We start from the raw sequence: 20,271 nt of genomic DNA, 5'->3' as shown, positions 1-20,271 counted from the left end.
TGTAGCCAACTCTCACTTTAATTTCATACACTGCACATGGGGGTAAGAATCTGCTTGTTTGTTCAGAAGGACTATAGAGAGGATGGCTGCAGGTACACTGTTATAAATGATTCAACAGTTTATTTGTGTTTTATCTTTTATTCAAAATAATAACAAAGCAAGACAAACTGCCTGGGGAGTTTTTCTCGAGGACGGACGAACAGACGAAAACCCCTTTACATTATACAGTGTGGGGGCAATACGCTCTGTGCTGTTTGTGCTGACACCAGTGACATTATGTGTCAACAGAGGTGGGGTTTATAACTATAGTGCTTCCTCTTTGAAACACAGTATAAAGGTTTGCAGAGCACGCACTGCACTTCAGCTGCTCTCCGTGCAGATCTCGCTGTTTCATTTTAGAAGACAAAGAACACAAATGGCGTTCTCTAACCAAAGCTTTCAGTGGGGCACAAGCACCCGCTTCCAACCAACTGCACCCAGTGTCAGTGGTTTAACCTCCAGGAAAACGTCCATCCAAAAGATTCAGGCACCCAGCGTCTATGGGGGAGCTGGTGGCTACGGCACCCGTGTATCCACCAGCACCAGCTACGGACAAGGCTTTGGTGGGAGCTTCCAGCTTAATATCACTGGTAATGACGTGCTGCTCGCGGGCAATGAAAAATCAACTATGCAAAATCTAAATGACCGTTTGGCGGCGTATCTGGAGAAGGTGCGTTCTCTGGAAAAGGCAAACTCCCTGATTGAAAAGCAGATCAAGGAGTGGTACGAGAAGAGTACCACAGACGTAAGGCTTGACTATAGCTCATACTTCAAAACAATTGAAGATCTCCAGAGTAAGGTAAGGCATCATACAGCCATCTATAAATACATGAATTGCAGTTATCCGGGAGATAGATGATAATCTCTTGTAGAAAATGTACTTTTCCAAATTGCAGTCGTCTCAGCTAAGAAAAATAAATGCTTTATTTTGATCAGAGACAAATTAGTGACAGACTTTACATAATTTGTAATACTAGATATATGTCTGCAGATGTGAGTAATCTCATACATGAAAAATCTTTGAATCAAAATTAATTAATTCTATTCTATTTGCCTTAGGTAGTTTCAATTAGTGAAAATACTGATGGTAATTTACATATTTAAATATAGTTTAGCATCTGTGGATTTCAAAGTGGTTTTTTAGAAAAGACTGCCAAATGTTCAGAAAAAATAATAGATCACTACTTGGAATAGTAAATTACCACTACAAACAATAAAATATTCCCACAGCAATCAGCTGACAGATTTGTCAAATTTTGTTTCCAGTGAACTTCCTTAAATCTTTCCCCTCTTACTTTTCACCAGCTCTATTTCCTATCCTTTAAAAGCAGATCCCTTCCAGAGAACAGTTCATCCCAACTATTTTATATACCTGTTTTATGACAGGATAATTTGCCTTTTGGAAAACCTTAATTCCTTCTACGCACTTCAAAGAGACCTTAGCTTAAACCTAGATGACTAATAGACAGCTAAAGTTAAGCAAGATGAAGCCCACATGCAGTATTAATTTCCAGAAATGGATCAAATGTGCATTTACGTGCAAAGATTCATCACTTTTCAACCATTCCTTTTTAGATTAGTGCTGCACAGCTGGAAAATGCAAGGCTCGTCCTGCGGATTGACAATGCCAAACTGGCTGCTGATGATTTCAGACTGAAGTAAGTTCCATGATCATTTCATAAATTCTCTTTCATGCTCCCCTCATTCATGAAAGCTTCTAGTTATTAGTATCAAAGCTGAGAAGGAAATGTTTTCTAAGGTAAAGTTTAGTAAAAAGAACAAATTCACAACTAAGGCTGTAGTATTACCAATTCTAACATTTACCTCAAACAGTTGCATTTTCACGATGACAAAACAAGCCTTATTTTATAGGTATGAGAATGAACACCTGCTCAGACAAAGTGTCGAGAGTGACGTCAATGGTCTGGTCCGAGTTCGTGATGACTTGACTTTGACGAAATCTGATTTGGAGTCACAGATTGAAAGTGTGAATGAAGAACTAGCTTTTCTTAAGAAGACCCACGAGGAGGTGAGAGCAGCTGAACAGTGCCAGGGGGAGAGTTTTTTAAGTGGCATATATAAACTCAGCCTCACTAGGAATAATGAAATCTTCATGGTTAATCTCAAAGAACAGTACACTTCAGGTGGGATTCGGCTCCAGATTAGCACATCAAAATTGAGGTACCTATTCATATATTATCTATGTGAATGCACCTATAGTTCTATTACAATCAACTAGGAGACAGTCAATAAAACAGACATAGCCTAGAGAGTGATTCAGCTCACCGTAGAGCAAACACCTACTGGGTGGACAGCTGGGATACCCCCTGGTCTCTGCTGGCTGTAACAGGAGCTCTGGCTCAGGCAGAGATACCTCCAAGTAGACATGTGTACTTGGTATCTCCTAGGAGGCTAAGCTCAAACTGAGCCTCACCCTTAGCATTACATTTACAGTTTCAAAGACCTACAAAGGTAAGAATGTTGCACAACCGCTGTTTATTTCCCCTTTTCAAGTAAAGACACAAACTGAAATCCTACATTCAAAATGACTGTTAACAAAATCTCATGTATGGCATATGCCCAAGCTTTCCTCTTAGAGTCATACTATCAACTTCAAACGTGTCGATTCCTTGTCACATTGCAGAAAATACGTTCTTTGAGCACCCACTTAAAACTGCTGTGCGGGACTGAAGCATTTGTATGGTTTCTGGAAGCAGTACCACTGTGTGGCACTAACTGAGATCCAAGCTGTTAGGCATCAAAGGCTGAACAGCTCCAGAAACTAAGGAGTGAAGGTTTTCTTTAAGAATAATTTGTGGTTTAGGAGCTACTAGCCCACAAAAGCATACCAATGGGAACCATGACTTCTACACTCATTCCATAGAACTGGTCCTGAGGAAATCATCTCTTCATAATATGTTTATCTATGATATAGCATTTATTGCTACAAAATAAGTGTTCTAACATGAGGTGCACTGAACAGTATTTACAAGGTGATTAAGTTGTATTGCCCTGAGGTGCTATTTAAGAATTACTTCTGCGTCTGTAGATTTTGAATTTGCTTCCAATATTCAGGATTGAAAGTTCCCTGTAGCTGATGCTAATACAACCCTCATTGCTGCAGGACGTTGACAGACTGCGCAAACAGGTGGGCGGCTCAGTTAATGTAGAGGTGGATGCTGCTCCAAGTATTAATCTTGCAACTATTATGGAAAACATGAGACAGCAATATGAAGAAATGGCAGAAAAGAACCGTCAAGAAGCCAAAGAACAATTTGAAAAGCAGGTAAGGTCAATTACTTAAACATCAGTAAGAGCCTCAGTCATGTCTAGCTCCAGTTTACAGTCCCTCCATTTTTGCATTTCAGACAGAACAACTGAATCAGGAGGTAGCCATCAACGTTGAACAGCTACAAGTCCAAAGAACTGAGATCACCGAACGGAGACAGATCTTTCAGGGTGTGGAGCTAGAATTACAGTCCCAGCTTAACATGGTAAATCTTAAAGAGTACTTGAAATAAGGACTGTGTTTAGCAGACAGTTACATGGACAAATATAGAAACTGAGAGGTTTTTCAATCAAAATGTTATTTTAACACAAAAATGTATCCTCTTGAATAATACATCTCTGTTCTTTTCATCGGCTGTAGAAAAAGTCTTTAGAAGACACCCTGGCTGAAACGGAAGCGCGTTATAGTTACCAGCTAACGCAAATACAGGGAGCTGTTGCCACTTTAGAGGCTCAACTGAGGCAACTCCGAGCTGACATGGAGAGTCAGAGCAGCGAGTACAGTATATTGCTGGATATAAAGACTCGTTTGGAAATGGAGATCGCCACGTACCGCCGTCTGTTGGAAGGAGAGGACAGTGGGTGAGGAAATACACATGCTTTGCTTGTCTGTTTAGTTTCGTATGACAGCAAACAACAGTGCAAATGCTGTCTGTATTCACGGAAGGTGAAAGTGTAAAATCTGCCACTTTCCAACAGGTTGGCGGGGGGGGGAAGTCTGTTGCCCAGTTCTCAACTGTAGATTCAGAGCAGGCTGCAGTTCATGCTCGGCTTCACTAGTAGCCAAGCTATCTGAAGAGGTGCACATGAGATGAGACTAAATGTTCAGATAGTCCAGTATCCCATACTCTGTAGGGAAAAGAGCAGACATTTATGAAAGCGGGGCAAGCAGAGGGTGGTATCTCCCCCCAGGATTCTGCCTGTTCAGCTGTTCTGGCTCAGGAACTAGATTGGGCACATCGGCATGAGCTGAAGTCATAGCATTGCATAAAGGAGTCTGCAGATTAATTTCACCTATAGCTTATGCTTAGCAAGTTTTATTTTAACAGAGAAAACTCATTTACCTGGTTAAATGCCTTGATGAAAGGACATTACCTGTCTTGATTAAATGTACAGAAAATGTACAAGGATGTTTCTTCGGTGTGTTAGGCGCCATATATTTATATTTTTTAATTTATAATTTTAACAGACATTTCGAAGTGGATGTATCTATGGCAGAGCTTGAAAAAGGTATGTCACACCAACTTCCTTGGTTTTTGATGGCTGCCTTTTGAAATGTTACGACACTAAGTAGCCTGATATAAAACAACCCAGTTTCAGAGCAGGTAATCAACCAGTGGAATCTTACATCAAGAAAGCAATCAATCAACTGTATGAATAGATAACCTATAGGGATTATACAAAGCCTGGTTTTATGTATATAATTCAAGTGCCCAAAGTAAAACCACAGACTTCCCAAAGAGCCAAGAGAACGACAGAGAATTATTGAATTACCCTCTGGAGGACTTCAGGAGCATCTGCTTCTCTCCGCTGACTACAGAGGGAGAGGAGGCTCCTAGATAAAGTTTCTAGTTTAACAGCAAAAATGTCAATTTCAGTGTAAGACTATTCCTACCTTTTAGGTCTACAAGTTTGTGCTAAACTGAAGCAAAACTACCAGGAGGGACAGAGAGTTATTCAACACAGTGTCCACTATAGTATTATGGGTAAAATACAGGATGTCCAAAGGAAGGGAAACCATATCCTGTACACCCCAAAAGATTACTTCACAGTACCTGTGCACTGAAAAGATGCCTTTTTCTATTTTCTCGTTGGTGGAATTGCTGCTAGTACTAGAGTAATGTTATTCTGTCAATATACATTGAATTTCATTAATTCTCTGTTCAACTTCATTACCAGAATCAAGTAAAGTTAAGAAGATCAAGACAATTGTTGAAGAGGTGGTTGATGGCAAGGTTGTCTCCTCTCAGATCAAAGAGATTGAAGAGAAGATGTAAAAGGCACCAGCAGAGAGGAGATGGCCTCTGAGCTTCCTGGAGCTGACGCCAAAACTAAAAGATTAAACTTCATAAAGAATCCAATCTAATTCTCCCTAAAACCTAAAAGGGTTGAAAAATACCAAACTATGAAATCGCAAACAATCTTTTTCTTTCTTTCTTTCTTTTTTTTTTGGTGTGGGAGTGTTAATAAAAATCAGCAAGTTACAAAGTACAAGATTTTGGCTTTACTTACATAGTGACTAAATACCTCGATGAGAAAAAAGCAAATCAGCCTGTTATAAATGTGTGTTTTCAAGACAGATAAAAACTGAAGTATTCGTTTTTACTTACATCAGAGTCTTAAAATTACATTTTAAAACTTGCTCAGTAAAAATGACTTAGACTTACAGCATGAATTTACTATAGCTTTTAAAGTAATTAAATTAAATCTAGAAAAATACTGAAGCAATGTTTACTGTTGATGTTTCAAAGCACTAAGTTGGTGAAAGTCATTAGATGAAGACCTGGGACAAAATTTGCTCATGCGCTTAACAAGCTCTGGACAGTAATGGACTCTTCTGAAAGCACTATGAGAATTTTTGCTTTATTTTTTCAGACAACTCACTTCTACATCTGGTGTCTTAAGCTTTCTCACACTTTCAACATATTAATCAATGAAAACTTTTTAGAAGAGAGCTGCTATTTCTGAAACCTTGGTGGACACCTCATCAAAACTTTACAAAAAAGAATTTACCAGATACAGATGATCCACTCTCTGTCAAATCTGTCAGTTTAATTGCAATGCAAAGCTTAGCAATCTATTTTTTCTCTTCTGTACTAGCACATTTAGAGTAGATTTGTTTTTAAAAATGCATTAAAATGTTGATTCAGTGCACCTTTCCTGAACTTGAACTGCCATTCAAATGTAGTGCAGCTTCACTTCAGTAAAAACTGATTTTCAAATAAATGTCAATTTGCATTTCATAATAAATTAAAATTAATAAATAATTTGAAGAAGCCTATTTATTACTTTTCACTCTGTGAATGTTTATATCACCAGGGACTACTGCAAGCAAAGACATTCTATCAATACAAATATATTTTGCCTTTCAGTTCAGAAATAAAAAGACCACCATCTCTGTTAAACCTTTCTCCACCAATAACTGCACGTACCCTTTCCTATCTAGTGTAAGTCTCCTGTGCCACACCCAGATCTTCGGTCCAAGGACTCTACATTTTCCTCTTGACCACATAAACACCAAAAGCTCTTCCTTTTGAAGTCCCACCTGTCCAGTGTGTTATTTACTGTACAGAAACAGCTGCCAAAGAAAATAATCCTCTGCTTTCGCTGTCATGAGTCACTGATACCAGGCTATCAATTCATTTCTACATAAATGCTTTACTTACACCTTTGATCTACTGCTCATAATACATTTCTGCCCAAAATCACCCATGATCCTGGACGTAGATAAATTAAAAACAAATACATTTCAACTGACAAATCCAATGATATAATTAAGCCAGGACAAAGAAAAAACAATTTTCTGTTTACCAAAATAACTTCAAAAGAAAAATATATTGGTTTTGAAGGGTTTCCATGCCTAAACCTGCAACAAGGAGAGCTACATTTGATCTTTAGATTTGTATTATAAAAACACAACATACAGAAATAATTTCCCTCATTTTGACATAACAGCAAACCATTTAGAAGAAACAATGGTTAGTTTTCAGCTCAAAAGTATAAACGGTTGGTATAGGCTATGGATATTACACAGAGGTATTTCAGTGATGAAAGGTGTAGGGCAGAAAACACAATTATATTCTGTATAATCAAGTATATTTATGTTTTCATATTAATGATCAACCTGCAGATCACTGAATGTCCGTATGCCTCTTCATACACTTTTGCTGATCACTTTTCTTACTTCTTATTAAACAGGCAGGGAGCACTAATCTGGCAGAGGTTCATGCCAGGAAAGTATTATGAAAAGAAACACATTTTTGACATGCACACTGGGAAGTACGATGTGAAAGGGATCACTCCTCTGGCTTAAGCATGCTTCTATAATAACAGCCCCAAGCCACGAAAGCAATGAATATGTAATGACAAAAAAATTATTTAGGAAGGATTTAAATGCGAAAAGAAATTTTTGTGCTCCATTGCACATGGCAAAACATTATTGTGATGTCTTAGCTCTACTCCACCCATTTCCCCTCATGCACCTGGAGAGCACCAGATTTCCACTCCCATTGGCAATTTAGATTGGCACATATCATTCAGTTTGGTCACGACATACTAAACTGACTTCCCCTCCTAACCAAGAGAGAAAGAATTAAAGATCTTCCGAGGAGGTGGGACTGCTACCGGAACACCCACTGCCTTCCCTATATAAAGGTTAAACTCTTCTCTGATCTGCCTTGCCCTCTGTTGTACGCTTCGCAAAACAGATCAGGGCACCTCGAGCACCATGGCCCTTTCTGTGTGCACAAGTGCTGGATCCCGGCAATTCTCTTCTCGGAGCGGACTTGGCGGGGGATCTCTGCGAATGGCTGGTTCTAGCGGTGGAGGAGGAGGCTTTGGCGGCAGTGGGCTTGGGTTTGGAGGTGGATCTGGTGGAGGTTTTGGTGCTGCTTCTATGCTTGGTTCAGGCTCTGGCTTCAGTGCGAGTTTTGGGAGTAGCTCAGGTGGAGGCTTTGGGAGCAGCTTAAGTAGTGGCTTTGGTGGAGGCTTTGGTAGTGGTTTAGGTGGTAGCTATGGAAGTGCTTTTGGTGGAGGCTTAGGAAGTGGTTTTGGCAGCAGCTCAGGCACTGGTTTTGGAGGTGGCTTTGGTAGTGGCTCAGGATCTGGTTTTGGAGGTGGTTTTGGCACTGCTGGTGCTGGAGATAGTGGCATTCTTTCTGGCTCAAAAAAAGAAACTATGCAGAACCTCAATGACCGTCTGGCTGCTTACTTGGACAAAGTACGATCTCTGGAGGATGCCAATACCGAGTTGGAGTGCAAAATCCGCGAGTGGTATGAGAAAAACGGCCCTGGCACTGGTATCCCTGGATCTGGGAATGACTATAGTAAATACTATCCTGTAATTGAAGATCTTCGAAACAAGGTAGCAAAGCAATGTACTTGACGTATCTTTACATTTGTAACTCTCCTAATAATATTCTGGATAAAAATAACAAATTCCTTTCAGAAACCAAGAGCAAATTTATTCTACAGTGCTGACACTCGCCATAACCTTTGTCACATTGCGCTGGTATCATGTGTTGAATTTTTCTTGAATATTAATGGCAGTTCTGTAGCTGTATCGCAGTGATGTGTGACTTGGTCTAATTTGAATAAAGGGGAGGGCAGTGATGGAATCCAGTTCTACAAACTCTTGTAGGTTACAAGTTTAAATTTTAGTAAGTTTCATATTTCTTACCTCACAAATTCAGCTCCTGAAATAGACAGACCACCTGGCAAGGTCTGCAGAGATTAAAAACTATCTAGTCATAGAGCGTGAACCAGCATCCTACCATTAAGCGAAGCATGCTGATTTGCACAAGCTGGAAATCTGCCCTGTATTTTTTCATAGGAAATTATACAAGAGTCTAACAAATTACATTTAATATTGTAATCATATTTAGGAGTACAGTTATGTAAATAGCTATATTGAGCTGCAAAGCCATTGGGCTATAAAATCATTCTCTGAACATTGTTTGTATTCCAGATCATTAATGCAACTATCGACAACGCAAGAATCATTTTGCAGGTCGATAATGCCAGGCTGGCTGCTGATGATTTCAGACTGAAGTAAGTATATCTTAATCTTACAAAAACTCTTACGAATATTTCACGGAAAAAAATCTTTTGTATTTAAAAATCTCTTTCCTTGTAGAATACTTTAGTATAATTATTAAATAATATTATAACAATTATGTGTATTAAGATTTCCTATTAAAAGCTATATAAGTACATAGTAATAGTTTGCATTCGACTTCATTAATCACGTAAAAAAATCATATTTAATGACTTTCTTTACAGATATGAGAATGAAGTGGCTCTTCGCCAGGGTGTGGAAGCTGACATCAATGGTCTGCGCAGAGTTCTTGACGAGCTGACCTTGACAAGAGCCGATTTGGAGATGCAGATTGAAAGCCTGAATGAAGAACTGGCTTATCTCAAGAAGAATCATGAAGAGGTACTTTGTTTTTCTTTGTGAATTCATAACAAGGCAGATGGAATTGTGAAAGATCAAATTATTGCCTTATTTATGCCAGTGGGAGTTCCGTGGTTTCATTAGTTGTCTTGTTTGCTGTTCCTTTTTGAGTTTACTAAATGAAAGAGTGAAAGAAATATGCACACAAGCTATGGATTCTTCTTGAAACAGAATTTACATCACATATATTTCTTTGTATGTTTTTGGTAGAACTATTTTGCCTTTTAATGGAAACTTTTCTTCATTTCAAATCTCTCCAGGAGCTTCAGGGCATCCAAAGCAGTGCAATTGGCCAAGTCAGCGTTGAAATGGATGCTGCTCCAGGAACCGACCTGACCAAGCTTTTGAATGACATGAGGGGACAGTATGAAGTCATTGCTGAGCAAAATCGTAAAGAGGCTGAAGCATGGTTCAATGAAAAAGTAACAACCAGAGATAGGAAATGCAGCAAAATGCAGGTAAAAATTAGTTAAATATTCGGAACAGTAAAATTACACTCTATTCGTCCTTGTCATTTCAGAGTGGGGAGCTGAAAAGGGAAATCTCCACCAATACTGAGCAGCTTCAGTCAGGAAAGAGTGAGATCACTGACTTAAAACGGACTCTCCAGAGCCTGGAAATTGAACTACAATCTCAGCTTGCCATGGTATGTTCTAAGGAAGCTGCTAACTAGTCAGAGTAAATTTTCCAATTTCCAAAGTGTTGCTAGATCTTATACTATTCTGCAGAATTTAAGATTTGCATTTATTTCCTATTAAATCCTTTAAATTCTTTTAGTTCCTAAATAGCAGTAATATAATCTTGGACTGCAAGGAGCATGTTATAAAGCAGATGAACTTTTATGTTCACATTCAGTGAAGCAGCAAAGGCCAGTTTTCAAACTGGTATTTCAAGAAAAACCAAAAATCTCTAAGTAATGAGGCTATACTTACTCCCAGTAAACTATTTCAGTTGGGTTTGTCTTTGTAAAGATTTTTTTTCCTCAATCCAAGATTATTTAATATCCTTCTTACACAGAAAAAATCCCTTGAAGACACCTTAGCAGAAACGGAAGGAGGTTACTGTGCTCAGCTTTCACAAATGCAACTTCAGATTGGGAATCTGGAGGCCCAGCTGTTTCAGGTCAGGGCTGATATGGAGCGCCAGAACGCAGAGTATCAACAACTTCTAGACATCAAGACTCGCCTGGAAATGGAGATTGAAACCTATCGGCGCTTGCTGGATGGCGAGTTTGTGTAAGTAATTAATTTACATGAAATATCTCCTGTGTTTTATTTTCTGTAGCAATATCCTTTCCAGGAAAAAAAGAGGTAAAACCAAGTGGTACATTCACCAAAGGACAGTAAGGCACACAGAGTGATTCTGAAATAATACAGATCTACTCCACCTGAGGAGAATTAACCATTCTGCTCAGGATTTGAAATAATCTATCAATGCCAACATGAAAAGGGCATTTCTCCCGATCCTGACAAACACTCTGCAATATTGCCTGTCTCTGATTCACTTCTAGGAGCGCAGGACAGGGAGTTACATTTGAAAGTTCATCCTTGACAGGGTCCAAATCACAAACACAATCACTGGATTCTTCTCAGGGTAGGTAGAACTTGATTGAATAAAATTTTGTTTCTAAAGTCATTCTTATAAATAAAATAATACATGCTGCTCTGTTTAACTACATCATAGAGTTCATCATAACAAGAAGCCTATTTGAAAGGAAAAGGATGTAACTGTTCACGTACGCGCGCTGCTGTTTTATAATTTTTAATACTGATAAATATTTGTTTTGTTTTGTTCATGATGTTTAGATCCCAGCAAAACTAGAAAGATCAAGACAATTGTCGAAGAAGTGGTAGATGGAAAAATTGTTGCATCCCATGTTAAGGAAGTTGAAGAGAAGATATAAGGCACAATCTGATACTGCAAAGGATCCGTTCACTCCGTGTTTCTTTCAAAGCCAAAATGGATAAATAAGTGATAAAAATAGCTTGGCTTTTTACTAAGGTCCTTTTACATACAACATAGCCTGCATCTGCATTCTTAGCAGTCATGCAACATATTTTCTGCTTCAGTCTATCGGTATTACTTGTATTATTTTAATGGTGTTCTTTAAATATATCATCAATCTTTGTTCAATAACTAGAAATATGGTTCACACAGGCATTTAATTACATATGTCTTTTTTATAATTTTTAGTAATTAATAGATGAAATGATTTTGCTATTCTAACCTCATTTTCCAGTTTTCTTGACTAATAAAAAGGACTCGACAAGCTTTAAGATATTAGTCTCCCTTTATTCTGCACTTAGGACTGCTGCTCCTGATCCATATGTGCCATTTCTTTGGGTATCTTGCTTTACCATACACTGTGGGCGTGCTCCCCATTAATTTAAAGAAATTAATTCAATGCTAGAACACGTACATGTTAAAAAATCTGTTTAAATGTGGGATTAGAGGAATACTTGCTAACTTCTAATTTAAAGCTATCAATTTGAGAGAGACATTTCTGCAAACAGAACAACATATTCTGGAGACTGCAACTATAGTGCAACCACATGCAATGTATGACAATATTTTTCACTGTTGTAGACTACTTTTTTTTAATTAAAATAATTACAACATAAATTAAAATAACGATATTGGAAATAGACAAATTGAGGTTGTTTATGTAGCTGGGTATGATTACCAAGAGTACCATTACAGAGAAATGTTAAGATTATAGACTGAAGAAAATTTTTTTCTCTTCCTAAGACAGGACAGCATTCATCATCTTTCTTTCCTATCCATAATTTTTTCCTCATATGTGGAAAACCTGAAACCATATCATCTTGCCCATTATTGACAGCATCTCCATTTTGAAGAGAAAAATGTCTCTTTTGTCTTCTTCTTCCAAAGACTTATATAATTCCAGAATAATTGTATACAAAGAAACATGAAACAACGTACATACCTCGAGGACTGCAACTGTGATTGCTGTAAAATCATTATTCCCTACATCATTTGATGTAGATTTCCTCCGAATAATCATGCAGTTTACATACACACACATTAATCCTGAATTTAACATTATAATCTAAAAGACGACTGAGAAGTGCCCAGGGTACAGTTTTGATGTATGTAAAATCTAGAAACCACTTTAGCTATTGTCTTGTGACAAAGCAATAATGGTAAACCAAAGCCATTTGCAATCACTGTAGCATTATTATGCTGTATCACAGAGCCCAAATAATTCTTGCACAATATCTGAACTACAAAGCTAACTAAAATCCAACACGTTTAATAAAATATGAACATTGAAAGTAGCTAGAATTTAAAATTAGATAAATCCTAGTAAAGATACAATTGCTTACACCTGCCTACCTTTAGCTGTCAGGGATCTCATAGCCAGATGTTCCCTTTACACCTGAAAAAAAGATGGAAAAAGAAAGCATTAGTGCTAATTTCTGTGCTAAGTTCTTATTTGCTTAAATACATAGGCTCTTCCTATTAATGTTTATACTGTCCTAGGGTATAATATCTTATGTTTGTTTGATGGATTCCTAATGTTTTTATTATGTCCCTGTTCTCATACCATCAATGAAAAACACTGTCAATATTTTGGTTATAAAACTAGAATAATTAAGACACTTGTAGAAAAGATGATAGTGGACAACAAAACATTCTCATCTCAGTCCAGGTCAGCTGAAAAACAGCCAGCTAAGAAAAATAAAATCAGAACACAGGATCCTTTTACATGTGCCAGCAGACAGAGCCAAGAACAAGGAAGCCTTATGCACACAAGGAGACTTTTAAGTGGTATAACGCTGTGACTTCTAAAAACATGAGTGTCTTGTAAAAGTTTACTTTTTTTCTCATTTTACGGACGTATATTCTATCTAGTGAATTTTTATTTTTTATTGAAATCTGAATTTTTTTGCTAAATATCTGGTATTGCGCATTACTGAAAAAACTTTGAAAAACAGGTAAGAGCCGTTCTTACATTCACCAGAACTTTGCACTCTGCAGAAGGGGAGCCAAACCCCTCGCCACAAGGTGCACAAGCATTTGTTACCATTAGTAGTGCTGGTTCCTCTCCCTCTTTTTGTGTTCCTGCCCATAAAAACACTGAAACGTTGCGTGAGAGGATGTCCAGGAGCCCAGCTCTTTTTCAAATGGGACAGTCCTCAAGACTAGTCCAGGTCAGCCACCTTAGGCTGCTCCTCACTGAGTCTTAAAACTCCTCAAGGATTGAAATTCTGCAACATCCCTAAATAACCTGCTCCAGCACTGCACGACTGCCTGGTGAAGGCACATTCCAGCAGACTGCCACCGATACAGCCGTTCTGCTGAGAAGCTGTTCCCATCCCTTCCCCTCTGCAACTGCGCTCTCATGCTGTGCAGCTGTAATTTTGTCCTTTGCTTTGTATCTCTTAACCTCACACTTTTGAGGTCATAAAAAAACAGTTATAGCGTAACAAAAACATAAAGACATCATGTATATTAATTTCAGCACATAATTTAGGAATCATTATTTTAATCGCTGCAAAAGTGACAGATCTTTGCTTTATTAAACTTGTTTTTAGAAATGATTGGAAGCCCCTGACCTTTCAGTGCTTCCTCAAAAATAAAACTCTGCAGCTTTAAAATCCGCCCGTGCTCGCTCTCTCCGCTCACTGCAGGCAGCGAAGGCTCTGCAGCAGCCGGCTCATCCTATCACTAAGGTTGGGGGAGCCAAGGTGGAGGATGGGAGGAGAACGGAACTGTCCCATCTCCTCAGTGAGACCAGGGCAAAGTATGAAACGCTCATCACCAGAAATCAGATAAAGACCATCACCTCAGCAAGGACCCAGGTAATGACTCCAGACAGACAGACACCTTCCAGAGTAAGGAGACAACCCCTGTCTGTACAGTTCCTCCCTCAGCCTCTATGAGGTACAGTATTTCCTTTTCAATGCAGCATATTATTGGGGAAGGGATTTTGATTTTACTGCGGTAAGATGTGAACTAGAAGGTACAGCAATAGATTTTGTTTAGGGTAGGGAATTCACACTAAGCGAATGCTGTGTAATCCATCTGGGGGTTTTCCTGTGCCTGCAACAGTGATAGTGCTGTGATTTTAAAAACGATGACATATGCTGTAAGATGGTAACCTCTAGCACTGTTAGCTATCCCAGAGGAAAAAAGAATCTTCAAAATCAAAGGCAATGTAAAGGATCCATTTACATACAGAAAGCTTTACTATTTTTAGCACCTATATTAAAGAAAACTGTACCTTTTCAAGAACTATTTTATATTGTTCACAGTAAAACTATGTCATACTCTTCAGCAAATATAATTTGTTCTTTCATACAGACTGATTAAATGTTATCAACACACAATGCTACTATTATAGATTTACATACAAAACACCTCTAAAACGCAACCAAACTTTGAAATAAAATGGCAAAACAATTTTCGGCCATCAAACGTCAAGAAATCCAGTCTGAAAATTAGGTATTATATCACCCTGTTGTACTTCTAAGGTATTGCAGAAATTCTGGAGGCTTTTTTTAACCACAGGCCAGACTACTGCCGCAATCCGGGTGATCTACACAGTAATCCAACGACACACAGCAGCTATAAGCTAGATAGTTAAGCCAAGTTTATATTTGTGTTTGGCACAAAGCAGACAACGTGTATTGATATACAATACAGTGCTTATTTGACTATTTACATTTTTTTTAAGAACAAGTTTCAGCCTTAAGGATGGTAAATCATCCCAAATAATATTTTAAATCAGGATTAATCTTAGGACAGGCACTTCACTTCTGAATTGTCACATTTAACATGGGTGACAGCACATATGCAGAGAACACACTGATTTTTTCCTTCCTGTGATAGGTAAATCAACCTCTCCTTAGAGGACAAGGAGAAGTTGTAGATTTGGATAAAGATGCAGTTCATATTGAAATGAATGGAGGTACTTGCTCTGAAATCCAGTCCATGACTAGATCAGGCAAAACCATAATTACAGCAATTGTCAACTGTGATATATTCACACAACCATCCAAAAGGGCTCACTCTCTATAAAGCTGTTCTTAGAAACCAAAAATACATTAAAAACAAAGAACCTTATTCAAACCTGGAAGCTTGAACTGACTGCAATTCTAATTTCCGTGAAGTTAAGCCCATTTACTCTAGAGGTGAATAAGGTCTAAATACAACAGGTTAATTTGCAGGGGAATTCCTCTGCAACAAATATGTTAGGGATAAAGATGCGGCCAAATGCTTCCCGTCAAATACAGCAGGATAAGGGCTTCCCATCTACACAGCACATAAAATAGTAACAACACTGTTAGTTTTAACAAATTTATATGGCTCAAAAAAAATTCCAACTAGAGATTTTTATGTATCTATTTTATTTTAATTATTTGAATATTTTTTTTTTGTTATATTCCCTGTAGCTAGAAGAAGCTACCATTAAAAGAATGGACAAAGATGCAGAAGCATTAAAGGCAGCCAGAGCAGAACTCTGTGAAGCGAGACGGCAGTGGCACCATATGCAGATCGAAATTGAATCTCTCCATGCTGTGGTAAGCATCATAAAATGCATCTGGAAATCTCCTGGAAAAAAATACATCTTTTTCTTGATGTAAGCTGTTCCACAATTCAGTTTATGTAACAATCACATCCACTATTCAGCGGAAATGCACAGCTTCGCAGTGGACTTTCAGCTCGTCACACAGAGCACTAACCAACAAGCAATAATCCACTCATCTGCTCACATTTAAGAGTACCGTATGTTTTGATTCAGGAGCTGCCATTCAACAGACACATGTTTTCATGTTTTCACACCTACCAAACATATATTTGCATGATACTCCCTCATCAAGTTCCCAGTCATTCTGCCTAACCAATTCCCTTCAGGTTTATAACACTTTTTGAAAGTGTGGACCACATTTATCAATTAATTCATGATAAAATGTCAGCAATTTACTGAATTCAGTAATACAGATAAGCTACAAGAGCACACGGACCACTCAGTTTTCATACAGTACTGAGCTGGATATCGTTTTAACCATACAGGTAAAATCAGAGATCTGTAAAAGCGACAGTAGTGGGTTGCTAGTACAAGAGAAGGCTACATTTTTTTATCCTATCTTCAATTATTACAGATTTTACTGGAAAATTTCTCAGCAAAAGTATTATCTTTAAAGTTTTACTCCTGCTCCTAAAGAATATCCTTAAAAGAACTGATGTAAAAATACTGAGATTGTTAATGAAAAGTACGTATAACATCTTTACACGTATACTTTCCAAATCTTAAAAGGAGTTAAATTTCACAGGAAAAGGGTTTGGAGCGTTCATTGCGTGCCACAGAGCAGCAGTACCACATGCAACTACAAAATTTAGAAGCTGAGATTGAATGCTTAGAGAAAGAGCTACTGGAAGTGAGAAGAGGTATTGAGAAGCAGCTTCAAGAGCACGAAATTCTCCTGAACACGAGGATGAAACTGGAGGAGGAGATAGCAACATATCGCAGTCTGCTTGAGCAAGAAGAGAACAGGTACTTGTTTAGAGAAAAAGTACTCAAATTTATCTTCCATTTCAGAACTTCTCATTGAAATAATCATCAAATTGTAAATACATGAGTCAATCATTAGGATGCTACCTAAGAATATGCCTGCCAGTGACATGTGGCTTTGGTTGTAACTCCTCTGGTCTGCCCTTTCCCTGGTACACAAACACCGGTATTTTGAAACGTAGACAGGAAAGAGGCAGCTACACAAATGCAAACAACAAGGAGGGTAAGGAAAAGGCAAAGTTTCACGTCTTGCCCTCGGCACTGCTATCTTCACAAAACCAGGGACGTGATTCTGAAATCTTTCCATGGAACATTGCCTCCCTCAGTCCTTGCTACAGAAAATGGAGAGTTTCAGTCCAGGAACCTCACACATTTGTGTAAGAAGGTTCCAAACAGGAGAGTCAGTTTCAGATTTAATGCTTCTAACTCTGTGAAAATACACACAATTCAGTATTAATAAAATTAAATAGGTCTTCCTGGCACACAACAAACTAACTCTGTCTGAAAATAATGATGAAATCGCACGGGTATTTTCAGTAACTTTCTTCAGTTCTGTACTCAGAATGAGGAATCCTAACAAACAGTTGCTACAATCAAACAGATTTCTCATGGTTCTCATATTTTTAAATTTTTCATAGCTGTTCGTGAGACAAGTTCTGGATTAAAGTAACTCAATATTATTAGATGACTGTAACGATTTTTATTTTTGCAGGTTTCGTTGCTCTGTACCTGACCAGAAGGATGACAAAAAGCCTACCACTAGCAAGATTTCCTTTACACTGCCTTCAAGTGAGTTTTTAGACACTTTCCCATAGGGAATTATGGCCCTAAAGGAGGTTCCTAACTACTGACAGATTACTAGATATTACAAAAGGATCTTCTTCCAGTGCAGCAGGAGGAAAAATACCTCTAGGTCCCATGTCCTGACCTCACTCTTCTGCATGCCTGGTATATCTGCATTTTCTTTTACAGACAGTGTAAAGAAGCACGAAACTGAGAAGGTGGAACTGATGACAAAACAAGCAATCCTAGATGGAAATATTATGAAGGAAAGTGCTGAAGCTCATGGCACTGTACAGTAAGATAAACATGAATTTAACAAAATAACAATTAGAAGTAAATGCTGGGCATTATATTGCAGTAGCTTTGAGTTTTCCTTTATTTGGTATCTCTTAGATCATGCCCATACAGGCAAGAAGCTCTAGAGTAACAGTGATAGTTCTTGAAGGTTCATTGAATGGCATGTTTTATAATAAATTAAATTTTAAAATCCTTTTTATTAGCATTTACTTCACAAGCTAACAATATCGTGATGATGCTTCTGATTTGTAATTTCTATTTCTGTCAAGAATGAAACTATGAATAATTCATTGAGTTAAGGCTGAAAGCAGAAGAGCCCATACCATGTTTGCGAAGTCCCTCTGGGGCATATTTATGCACATAAATTCAGGCTTGGCTGCTCTAACTTGCTATTTGGAAACTCCTACCTTTCACCAATTACCAAACAAGGAATGGAGAGCTTGGCTCCTAAGTGGGCATATGAAAGTCTGTTAGTACGTATTATTCACCTTAAATTACTTTAAGTGTATGGGATTGCCTCATTCTTTTTTTTGCTGCTGCTCTTTAAACTCTTTTGTAGACTTGCATCTGACGTTACATTTAAAACAAACTGTAGTGTAACATGTCACTAATACTTCCCTGTAACCAGCTGTTGAAAACATGTAGAAATTCAGATTAAAAATCAATGCCACCATAGTGTCCACCATACACATTCTATACCTGAAGCTTACTTTCGTACATGAGCTTTGTTCATCTTACCCAGTCAGTGAGATTTGCATGGGGCTACGTGGCTGGGTATCGTTTACTCTACCTGAGTAAGGCCCCCAGGGTCGGACTTTTGGATCTGGATCCTGACACATACTTAGAGGATTAAATCAATAAGATTTGGGTGCCCAAACATTATTGGATCAGCTGGGTTTTCAGTTCTCCGTATTTTACTTCTGCCCTTTTTTTCTTTTTTTTAATTTAATGTAGATAGACGTTCTGAGGTTTGGATCTGAACTAGATTTTTCTCCTGCCTATTTTGACGACTTTCAGAGGCAGGAATTCAGTCCTGCCCACTATAGTACAGAGGTTTCTTGCAAAGTTTTTGAGCTTGGATTCCAAACTTTCTCCTTGGAAACAAACTGCCTGCTGTGTTTGGAGCAGTGGTTTTGTACCCATGTCTACTTAAAAGTACAAAAACAAGAATATAATGAACCCTCACCCTTTATTTAGCTTTTCTGGAGAACGAACCTGTGAAAAAAAAGAAAATTCTAGTGTCTCAGTACCCACCTAAAATAACTTGACACTTTATCATGCAATTTCTCTCTACATTTTAAAAGTAGTCCTGAAGACAGATATTTCATATTTCATAAATGCATTTGCTTTATTGTTTCAGGACAGAAAAAGTGGATGAAGTGATTAAAGAATGGGAAGGTTCTTTCTTTAAGGACAACCCTCGCTTAAGGAAAAAATCAGTTTCGTTGCGCTTTGATCTCCACCTAGCAGCAACGGACGAAGGATGTTTACACACTAAAAAGAAAACTCTTCCCGACATTGAAGTCAGGCTGGTAATGAGGAGATCTTGCAGTATTCCTTCTATCAAACCTTAACCTACAGCAAATTAACCCACAGGTCATCTCCAACGGGCTCTGGAAATAAACTGCAGATGGACCTACGCGGCCTGCTATCTTGCTCCAACTACGAAATCTTACTAAGAACTTTGATTAACACAATAAAAACATCCAAGTCTTAAAGGAAAGGGAGAAGAGCAAGGCAGTTAAGATTCCAAGAAACCTAACTTCTACTAGTTTTATACTCTGGGTGCAGCCCTTTAATTTTCTCATTATTGTTGTTGTTTTGTAGAATTTCACCAAATATTACAAAAACTAAACTGTAACTTTATACTTTGACATATTCTGCCTTTGTAAAAGAGAATTTGTTTTCTCCTTCTGGAAATGAGAAATGCATATTTAATTCTCTTAATTGTTCAATATTGCATACACATAATGACTGATGAATCCTTGTAATAATTTCTATCACAACTGTCATACTTCTTGAAATATATTTTAAAATAACACTTTCTAACAGCAAAAATTACATACAAAGATGCTCTTAAAATTTTCTTTTAAAAGTGGCTGGTATTTTTAAATTTTTTTTTTAGGCAACAACTGAGCAAAAATGTCTT

The 20,271-nt window shown here is 37.9% G+C and overlaps 3 protein-coding genes across 5 annotated transcripts; all 3 read left to right on the top strand.

Annotated features, from left to right (window-relative positions):
- The first annotated feature begins 415 nt into the window (after nt 1–415).
- Nucleotides 416–5,324, top strand: KRT20 (keratin 20). The gene is made up of 8 exons (XM_068418601.1): nt 416–838; nt 1,615–1,697; nt 1,912–2,068; nt 3,164–3,325; nt 3,408–3,533; nt 3,689–3,909; nt 4,517–4,557; nt 5,227–5,324. The coding sequence occupies exons 1-8, from the start codon at nt 416–418 to the stop codon at nt 5,322–5,324; spliced, it is 1,311 nt and encodes a 436-aa protein (XP_068274702.1).
- A 1,742-nt stretch (nt 5,325–7,066) lies between these two features.
- LOC137673648 (keratin, type I cytoskeletal 12-like) lies at nt 7,067–11,405 on the top strand. 3 transcript variants are annotated; one of them, XM_068418586.1, is made up of 10 exons: nt 7,067–7,083; nt 7,771–8,153; nt 8,190–8,410; nt 9,014–9,096; nt 9,328–9,484; nt 9,763–9,924; nt 10,023–10,148; nt 10,520–10,731; nt 11,013–11,095; nt 11,308–11,405. In XM_068418586.1, the coding sequence occupies exons 1-10, from the start codon at nt 7,067–7,069 to the stop codon at nt 11,403–11,405; spliced, it is 1,542 nt and encodes a 513-aa protein (XP_068274687.1). The 3 variants fall into 3 exon arrangements, with proteins under 3 accessions (XP_068274687.1, XP_068274686.1, XP_068274685.1); XM_068418585.1 differs by lacking the exon at nt 7,067–7,083 and having other exon boundaries at nt 7,775–8,410; XM_068418584.1 differs by lacking the exon at nt 7,067–7,083 and having other exon boundaries at nt 7,775–8,410; nt 10,520–10,737.
- A 4,540-nt stretch (nt 11,406–15,945) lies between these two features.
- KRT222 (keratin 222) lies at nt 15,946–19,696 on the top strand. Its single transcript, XM_068418602.1, has 5 exons — nt 15,946–16,050; nt 16,804–17,024; nt 17,755–17,835; nt 17,992–18,120; nt 19,483–19,696. The coding sequence occupies exons 1-5, from the start codon at nt 15,946–15,948 to the stop codon at nt 19,694–19,696; spliced, it is 750 nt and encodes a 249-aa protein (XP_068274703.1).
- Nucleotides 19,697–20,271: the final 575 nt, after the last annotated feature.

The sequence above is a fragment of the Nyctibius grandis genome, chromosome 26 (assembly GCF_013368605.1).
Source record: "Nyctibius grandis isolate bNycGra1 chromosome 26, bNycGra1.pri, whole genome shotgun sequence".
NCBI lineage: Eukaryota > Metazoa > Chordata > Aves > Nyctibiiformes > Nyctibiidae > Nyctibius > Nyctibius grandis.
Note: the sequence above shows the minus strand (reverse complement) of the source record. Positions and strands in the feature narration are given on the sequence as shown.